Source organism: Physella acuta, unplaced genomic scaffold (assembly GCF_028476545.2).
Source record: "Physella acuta isolate Inbredline_101_S28 unplaced genomic scaffold, ASM2847654v3 ptg000438l, whole genome shotgun sequence".
Taxonomy (NCBI): Eukaryota; Metazoa; Mollusca; class Gastropoda; family Physidae; genus Physella; species Physella acuta.
In genome coordinates, this window is record NW_026731957.1 from 833,777 (window position 1) to 843,539 (window position 9,763).

General features: G+C 39.6%; 1 protein-coding gene across 1 annotated transcript; it reads left to right on the forward strand.

Annotated features, from left to right (window-relative positions):
• Window positions 1-1,143: 1,143 nt before the first annotated feature.
• Window positions 1,144-8,891, forward strand: LOC131943024 (organic cation transporter protein-like). Its single transcript, XM_059303029.1, has 12 exons — window positions 1,144-1,387; window positions 2,466-2,698; window positions 3,735-3,838; window positions 3,960-4,086; window positions 4,861-5,063; window positions 5,442-5,607; window positions 6,162-6,334; window positions 6,557-6,691; window positions 6,914-7,005; window positions 7,517-7,637; window positions 8,029-8,101; window positions 8,679-8,891. The coding sequence occupies exons 1-12, from the start codon at window positions 1,249-1,251 to the stop codon at window positions 8,865-8,867; spliced, it is 1,755 nt and encodes a 584-aa protein (XP_059159012.1). The 5' UTR covers window positions 1,144-1,248; the 3' UTR covers window positions 8,868-8,891.
• Window positions 8,892-9,763: the final 872 nt, after the last annotated feature.

Consider the following 9,763-nt stretch of genomic DNA (forward strand, 5'->3'; position numbering starts at 1 on the left):
GCGTTCTAAAGATAAGCCAGGTATGCATTGGAGCTGAATCGACTATAGTGTTGGTGGCTAGGTATGGTTCTGGGCACACTTTAGAGAATAAGATACCAAATTGTATCTGGACTATTGTCTGTCAGATGTTAAATGCATAGCATCAAACATCTTTCCCCAATGGATGGGCGAAGGCAAATTTAAGCGCCCCCTACCCCCAGAAAGCTTCAAGTACAACCTCACATGGAAAAATGCCTGAAAGAAACCCTGGTTAGAATGTAATAACTTAATTCATATTGAGTTAAGTAATGAAGTCGTAGTTTAAGCCATACGAAGTAAGAATTTAAGTCATATAATGTCAGAATTTAAAACACTGTAAGAATTTAAATGCTTAAGTCATAATTTAGGCAACATATGTCAGAATGTAAGTTACATAAAATGAATGTTATATAAATTTTGAATTTAAGTCATCAGTATGGTACAATTAAAATTTCGGTCTCTCTAAAACAGATCGTTACAGGTCAGTTAATTGTATGTGTTTACTGGATAAGCGTGGACAGTATAATCGGACAGGGCTAGCTAGCACTGTTAGACTAATGAGCGTTTCGTTGTTGACAAACATAAAACCAAGCTGATCTAACCCGTTACGAATTGGTGTGAAAATTGCCTCTATTGTGTTCTGGCCTGCCGGTGACCTCAATGTCTAGTGGACAGTCGCGTTAGTTCTGATGTCTTCGTTTGACCTGTCTTGATGAAAAAATATTCTGGCATGTTGAAACTTTGACTTAACGCGTGCTGATTCAAAGGAATTAGGTTTAGTCGGTATCTTTATCAAGAATAAATTTCTTGGGATTTATTTTTTGGCTTTATTAAGTGATTTTTAAGTCAGTACTTTCTTCGGGAATTTTTTTTTTCAAGTTTTTAATTTTATACCAGTTTATCGTGTGATATGCTTATTGTGTTTCTTTTGTAAATCTCTTCATGGGGACACACTTCTTAAATTTCAGTGTTTATTTAACGTATTTAATTCTTAAGGAGCTTTGTTTCAGCGATTTGTGCTGCCTTAATACGTATTGGTGTTGAGAACTTTTTGCTTTCTTTAAACCTGTCCTAATTCAGGAAACTTTACAGTGTTTTGTATGTTTCTATAACGTGTAGCTCCTAGGGGAATAGACAGTAGTAGATCACTTGTCCAGTCAACGATTTAGGTCAAGCCCTCGTTTTTGTTGTATATTTAACGGGTGTTGTACTCTGAGTGAATTCACCTCGATGATGGATCAGGGTGTTGTTATGGATGAGGTGTTTCTATCCATCGGATGGTGGGGGCGGTACCAGAGGATACAGTTTCTGATGACGATGCTTCCGGTGCTGGCGTGCGCAGTTCACGTGATGTCCGTAGTGTTTATAGGTCAGATCTTTGTTGTCGTAGTGTTTATAGGTCAGATCTTTGTTGTTGTATTATTATAGCAGGTATTATAGAGAGGCATCTATCAAACTTCAATCCAGACACATAGCCAGAGGCGTAGCGAGGGGGGGGGGACATATATCCCCGGGCGCCGACCTTAGGGGGGGCGCTAAATTGAAAGTTTGAGGGGGGGTGCAAATGAAAAGTTTGAGGGGGGGTGCAAATGAAAAGTTTGAGGGGGGGAGGGTGCAAATCGAAAGTTTGTCCCCGGGCGCCGGGAAGGGTAGCTACGCCTATCGCCTATGCACATAGCAACACATTCCGGTGCCCGGGCTAAAAAAAAATTTTTACATCCCCTCCTTATTTATGTAATTTTCGTTGTAGAAAAAGCCTTGCAATCCATTCTGGCAGCCGGGGGAAACTGTCAATAATGCCCCCCCCCTCTATATATAACTTCTCACGTTGAAGAAAAAGCTTCCTCCCCAAAAAAAAAAATTTTTAAATTGGATAAATCGGCGGTTCTTCCTACTAGTTCTTGCCCCTTAGTGATTTTTATTTCGGCGTCACCAAAATGATAAAGAAAACAGTTAAATAATTCCTTAAAGCCAAGCAGCAGTCGTTTTTTTTTAAACTTTTTTTTTTATAATTTAGTAATGCAGCTCAAACTTTACCTTATTAATTTGTATTTCAACCTTGTTTGGCGCCCTCTTTAGCGTCAGTACCCGAAGGCGGTCGCCCCACCCTCCCTCCCCCTAGTCACGCTCTACTCATGTTCAGTTTTGTTTTCCAGTCATCTGTTTGGGAGGGAGATGGGGGGGGGGGCTCCGCCTACATAAGAAAGTCTACCCCTCCTCCAAAATAGAATTAATATAGAAAATATATACTTTTAACAGTGTTCACACCGCTCCCCCGGAAATTGCGCCCCCCCCCAACCCCCCCCCCCCACCCCGGAGAAAAAAGTCTGGAATAAACACTGCTTATGTTATGTATTACAGGCTTTCTTCAATCGGTTAGTTAGTATACCACCACTGTGTTCTTGTTTTTAGTATAACTGACACACATGTTACATTTTTCCACACAGGTCGTGCAGTCCAGCACACGTGCTCACCTTTGACCTCCCTCAACATAACGTTGGAAGATGGAGGCCAGACGACTGACTATGACGTCATTCTAAACTCCAGAAATCTCAGCCTGAACGTCACATACGGGGCGTGTAGCGTTGACGTCACCAACGGGTCTCACGTGGTTTATTCCAGCACGTGCCTCAATGGATACCAGTACGCGGAGCCCAGGGACAGATCGTTTGTATCGGAGGTTAGTGACAGTAGTCTTGTAATCGTGCTAAAAAAAATCAAGATGTTTACAAATCTCGACGTTTTACACCTCACTGATACGGAAAAACATAATTTTGCAATCTTGTCCGTATGTCTGTGTGTTCTGTGTGTCTGTCTGTCTGTGTGTAAACACGATAACTTGAGTACCGTTACAGCTAGGTTGATGAAATTTCATATATAAGTATTTTATCAAAATCGTAGATCATGATCAACTTTTGAGCGATTTCCGATAACCGGAAGTTGTACTTTTTCTACTTTGAATTTTTCAAAAGCCTATAACTTGAGTACTATTTCGGATAGATAAATGAAATTTCACATGTAAATAACCGATCTAATTCTCTACCTTCTGTCAAATTTTGAGTAATTTCCGTTGACCGGAAATACTAATTTACGCTATTTTCGATTTCTCAAAAAATGCATGTAAATTTATAAAGTACTAATAATATTGCGCACTATTATGCACATTTTGTTTTGGCGTTCGCTTGGTGCGCAATTCTTTTTTCTATGAGATTCTATTCTATTTTTAAAAGATTAAGTAATTAAAAATCATGTCTATATTTCAAGTTATATAAGAATATTCGAGAAAGTTTAGGGTAGATCACTCCCGGTTTATTATTTCTTGAGAACATATGTTGTTATTGCTCAGAGAGGCTAAACTTTCTTTTTATTTGTCAACAACGATATGAGTTCACTGACTTATGGGTGTAGTTTTCAAAAGGAAAGATCGCCTGTATTTAAAAATATCAATCATTAAATACTGGAAGTATCTATGTTCTTTTAGTTAAACAATCGTTTACCCTATATTAGCAATTGAACGGCGTGGTCAGATGGTAGAGCGTTCGTATGCTAACCCGAAAGTCTCGAGTTCGGGTCCATGTCTAGCACGACCCTAAGTCCACCTGGCCGATGTCACAGAAACTGGCCAGCTCTACGTCTGTCTCGTAGGCAGCCAGACACGGAAGGGAAGTTTGTTTTACCTAGATACATTTCACACAACCGTGTCCATTGTTCCACAGTGGGATCTCGTATGTGAGGGCGAGTCACTCTCTGATGTATCACAGACGTTGCTGTCTCTGGGTCAGATGGCTGGCGCTCTCATCTTCACCGCTCTGGCTGACGTGTGAGTTTGTTTAACAAAATGTTCCTAGTTTTTCTAAAATGGTGCATCCCATTTTTGTAAATAAATGTTCCCATTCCCATTTTTTTTTCTAAAACAAAAATCCCACTGTTTCCCACCCTAGGTACGGGAGAAAACCCACCTACATGATAACCCACCTCCTGCTGTTTGCTGTGGCCGTGGGGATCGCCTTCTCGCCCAGTTTTATCGTCTTCGCCGTTCTACGGTTCCTGATTGGTGCCTTTCAGCAGGTGACCTTGACCTTTGTGACATCAATATTTCCTAATTTAGATCTAATTAGCTTTTATGTACGAGTATTGATTAATTAAGACAAAAATATTCATCAAACGAGCAAAGTAAAAAAAAAGTTAGCAGGGGATGTTTAAACTTGAGACTTTTTGGATTCAGTGTTTCTTCCAGACTTTTTTCTCCTGGAGGGGGGGGGGGGGGGGCACTTGATATTTTGGGGGGAGGGGGCGGTCTACATTTTCTGGGGGGGGGGGGGGGGGAACACTAGTAAAAGTATATGTTTACTGTATAAATTCCATCTCTTTCGGGGGGGGGGGCGGTAGACTTTCTGCCTGGAATAAAAGTCGTACTTCGTGTCATTCATAACTCCAGAATAAAATATTCTATTATATTATTATGTATAGTACATTATGGGGTCGTAAAGCCGCATAGCTGCGGGACCAATGTGCTGTTTAACGTGCTAGAGCTCGTATAACTTTACATTGTATAATCATCATCTTTTCCAGTTAGTGCGTAAGACACAAGACCGCAGATGAAGTAGAGTTCATCTATGACCTTGGCATACAAGAATATAGTGTGGTCAGCACTATGCCAAGCCGCCTTTGTTTCCCTAATATGATTGAGGTACCTATTGCAGCCTACAGACTTAAGCCTGTGATCCGAACTCATGACTTTTGTTTATTGTCAGCCATAAGCTCTACCTTTCGACCCAGAGCATCATTCCATGCATGACCTAACATTCTATTGTACTTCCTCCTGCCTCGTCTCCTCCCCAGGGCACCGGCCTCATCTCCAACGTCCTCCTCCTCGAGATGCTGCCCACACAGCAGCGGGCTCTGCCCTCACAGGTGGGCAGCTACGTCTGGCCTGGCTCCCTGCTGGTGCTCTGCCTGTGTGCTTACGTCACCAAAGACGTCAGTTGGCAGTACACGGAGCTCCTGCTTGCAGGGTTGTCTATTTACGTCCTGTTTCAGTGGTGGTAAGTTTATAATGTCGGGTTGTCCGTTTACGTCCTGTTTCAGTGGTGGTAAGTTTATAATGTCGGGTTGTCCATGGTAAGTTTATAATGTCGGGTTGTCCATGTTTGTCCTGTTTTAGTGGTATATTGTCGTGATTACATCCCCTGTTTCCAGCCGTAATTACATCCCCATGTTTCCAGCCGTGATTACATCCCCTGTTTCCTGCCGTGATTACATCCCGTCTCTAGTAGTGATTACATCCCCTGTTTCCTGCCGTGATTACATCGTCTGTTTCCTGCCGTGATTACATCCCCTGTTTCCCCTGTTTGCAGCAGTGATTACATCCCCTGTTTCCCCTGTTTCAAGCCGTGATTACATCCCCTTACCTTCTCTTCCAGGATCACAGACGAGTCCATTCGATGGCTTTTGGCCAACAACAAATTGGCCACGGCCGAGAAAATTTTATACAAGGCGACAAAATCAAACAAAGTGGATTTCAACAAAGCACTTGAGTTGATGAGAAGTGGTGATCTGCGCATGTCCACTCTGCCGACTGAGCTGAAGGTGATTCAGTTAGTTCGATAGTTTGTAGGTGTTCTCATAGTGTTGATTTTCTGTCTGTTTTGTCGATAGTTTTTATGTTTTGCTGTAGTGTTGTATTTGATTTGTCTGTATAAGTAGCCAGTTGATGTAATCAAGCCGCTATATCTTAAGATAGAAAACTTCAGGCGACCATATTTTAAATTTTAAAATAAGTTTTTAGATAACTGTTGTGGGGATGGTGTGGTCTAGGGGAAGACGACTCGCTTGCTAACCGGAGTTCTGGTTTAAGACCTTAGGTCGTCCCGGACCGAAGTGCCCGCATCTCCAAATTAGGTAGTGCGGGGCACTGGGGCAGGAAAAAAAGGCATAGCGGAAATCAATGTCTGGCGGCTGATAATATGAGAGAGAGAAATGCTCGATTCTTACCCTTTTTCCAATTTTCCTGGCCATTAAGCGACTAAATACCAAAAAAAAATACCTATGTGTTTTTAAGAATATTTAAAAGTGTTTATTTATATGTCCGACTTTATTAAGAGAAAATATGCAATTAATTAAGTGTGGAACATTACCAACAGGTACAAGACAGTGTCCGACAGACGCAGGTACATGATAGTGACCGGAACATGCCTGATGTTTCCAGCTCTGAAGTGCCAGTTCCATCAGCACCAGCATCAGAAGAGCTCCGGTTCTCGGCCTTCGTCAGAAATAAGAATATATTCGTTATAACAGCCATTTCCTGTTACATGTGGTTAGTATTCTTGTACATCAAGAATACACATGTGTTTGAATTTAAGTATTAGATTCGTTGATATAAATGCATTGTTTCTACATAGCGCTTTAGACAAGGCTAAAAATCTTCCAATGTAGATAGTCCATAGATTCAAGTGGAACTGAGAGTATACGCTTCTCAAAGAACGTGTTGATTTTTTAAACAAAAGTTCATTTTATAATTTAAATTTGACCATCTCAGGTTCGCCGACAGTTTGACTTACTACGGTCTGCTGATGACGTCAACATCACTCACCGACGATTTTTACCTGGGATTTTTCGTCAACGTTCTAGTGGAGCTACCTGCGGCTTTTGCATTTGGTGTGCTCATCAACAGGTGAGTCGTGTATTTGATGTGATCAGGTGTAAACATAACAGAGTTTTTAATAAACATCAAATAGTAACAATGTAATAGTTGATTGAGTTGTGCGAATCGAAAACAACAAAATCTATTGTACTTTATAATTCTAATTATATACAAAATTTGTATTTATTGAATTTTTCTCACGTGAAAACGTTGACTAAGTTAATGTTAATTTATGTTAATTATTTTTTCTAGAATCGGACGAAAAAAATGTATTTTCATCTTCCACGTCATTGCGGGGTTTTCATTGCTGACGTCAGAGGTTCTGTCCAACGCACCTTTTGCAGGTAGGTTTGTGTTTGGCACCTGTACATTTTGATCCCTGGTCATATGTGTATCTGTGTAACTGGAACCGATACTGTACAAGAAATCCGTTAATAAAGCCTAATGTGTACAGCAACCAACAATACATATGGAAGTGTACATATAAGTGTATATACGCAGAGTTTCTTTCCACATCTCTTAAGGGGTTGGGGAGTGAGGCGGTGGGGGAGGAACTGCCTCCCCTCCCCCCCCCCCCCCCCACTTCACGAAAGAAATGGAAAAAATTTAAAACATCGAAAGTTTAGATTGTCCCGCCTCCCTCCCCCACCCCCTAACACACACACCAGGCAAAATGTCTTGAAAAATAAACACTGAATATAAAACGTATATTTTGCATTAGATGTTAGTTAACATTGTTTTGTCGTCATCAATCTATTAATAAGCATTACCAAACCTCTTTGGATTTTTGTCGTGTGTTTATTTTAGTTAAATTTTAATTAATTTTGAAATGTTTACTTTAATGTCGGCCGTCAGAGGCCATCCCAGGCAGGAAGTGGATCATCATGGGCGTCTCCCTGTTGGGCAAGTTCGGCATCTCCGTGGGGTTTGGTACCTTGTTTCTGTACTCACCTGAGCTGTACCCGACTAACCTCAGGTAGGTTGCCAGGTGAAGGTCATCGGGTGAAGGTCACTAGGTGAATTTCACCAGGTAAATGTCGCCCGGTGAAGGTCGTCAGGTTAAGGTCACCACACACATATTACAAGTTAATCATGTTTTTGTTTTTTAACTGTGTAAAAGTAGAAACAAAAGAGTAAGAGAAAATGCAAACTGGCTTATTTTTCAGCAGTTACTTAAAATAAAATGTTGATATTTAAGTGCTTAATTAGTTGTTTTTTTTTTAATTCCACCGGACTCAATATTTATTATACTGGATGAAGAAATTAATAACGCCTTGACAGTGTCAGCGAACGACTTAAGTTTTAACAAAGAAAATGTTTTCAGTCTGATATTTGAAATGTAACTCTGACTACATTTAATGTTTTAGGAATTCTGGATTTGGAATTTCTTCTATGGCTGCTCGAGTAGGCGGAATGGTGGCGCCCTATTCTAGAACATTCGTAAGTATCAAAATATTTGAGAAACAGAACATTTGAGAGTATCCTATATTATTTATGTAGCCTGGAAGATTCGTGAGTATCATTGAAATCGTGTGTAAATTAGAACATTCGTGAGTATCCTACAACAATCGTGAGTACCAAAGTATATTTATGGAACTTAGAACATTCTTGAGTACCATAGAATATTCGTGAGTACCCTAAAATATTGTGTGAGTATTGTAGAATATTTCTGTTGCGTATTACATTTGTGAGTAACCTACAAATGTTTTGAGTACCCTAGAGTATATGTAAGTACCCTAAAACATTAATTAGTACCGTAGGACATGTGTGAGTACCCTAAGTTATGTGAGTATATTAGAACACCCGTGTATATCATAAAACATTTGTGATCAATCCTGTGCTGAACCGCAACGAAAAACACATTTATTTTCAAAAGCATAGGCTGATTGTAAGTTTACATTAATTAACATTGGTTTTTTTTTGTTTTTTCTTCTTCATTAAAAGACATAAATAACAAATGCTAATCTACAACCATACAGTTTATAACACAGGTGTGTTGTTTTCTTACCTGTCTCAGGCACGTCACGTGGCCTGGGGCCCTGGTGCTGTCTTCACCTGTCTCTGTCTTCTGGTTCCGGTCTTGATTGGTTTCTTACCCGAGACACACGGACACGAGTTGCCGCAGACCATTGCAGACATGGACAAATGGATTGACAGTACACGGAGGAAGCGGAGCAAGAAAGATAGACATGGACAAATACATTGACGGTACTAGAAAAATGGACAAATACATTGACGTATTAGAAAGATGGACAAATACATTGACAGTACTAGAAAGATTGACAAATACATTGACGGTATTAGAAAGATGGACAAATACATTGACGGTATTAGAAAGATGGACAAATACATTGACAGTACTAGAAAGATTGACAAATACATTGACGGTATTAGAAAGATGGACAAATACATTGACGGTATTAGAAAGATGGACAAATACATTGACGGTACTAGAAAGATAGACAAATACATTGACGGTACTATAAAGATGGAGAAATACATTGACAGCACGAGAAACATGCACTAATTGATTGCCAGCGCTAAAAGCATAGACAAATGCATTGACAGTTCTATAAAGAGGGAAAAATAGGTATATAACATTCGGAGAAGACGGAGCAAGAACGACAGGCGTTGACTAGAAAAAGCGAATTGAGAAAATAGCATGAAGAAACGGGACACGAAAGACTTGAATATAGATATTAACAGCACTAAAAAACCATGGATACCTTACGTCTTCATGAACAAACTAAACATAAAACAACAGATGTGGACAGAAGAATGACAAAAACAGAAAGACTTGTATCTATCACATCACTATTCTACATTTCAAATACTCATAATTCTAGATGTTTTTCTATCACATTTTTAAATGTAAAATAAAACTTTTAGAAAAAAAAAAGAAATTTGGCATTTGAGTTCTTGTATTTCCGACAAGTCAATTTACTTCAAATAATAAAATTAATATCAACGTGTGATCACTGCCGCTGCCAAAATACATTTTAGTCGCCTCTCTATCATTGCTTATCCAATAAAAATATACAATTTACAAAAAATTGTATAGTTATTAGTGTATAGATATCACTTTGTCTAAACTTCAAAATA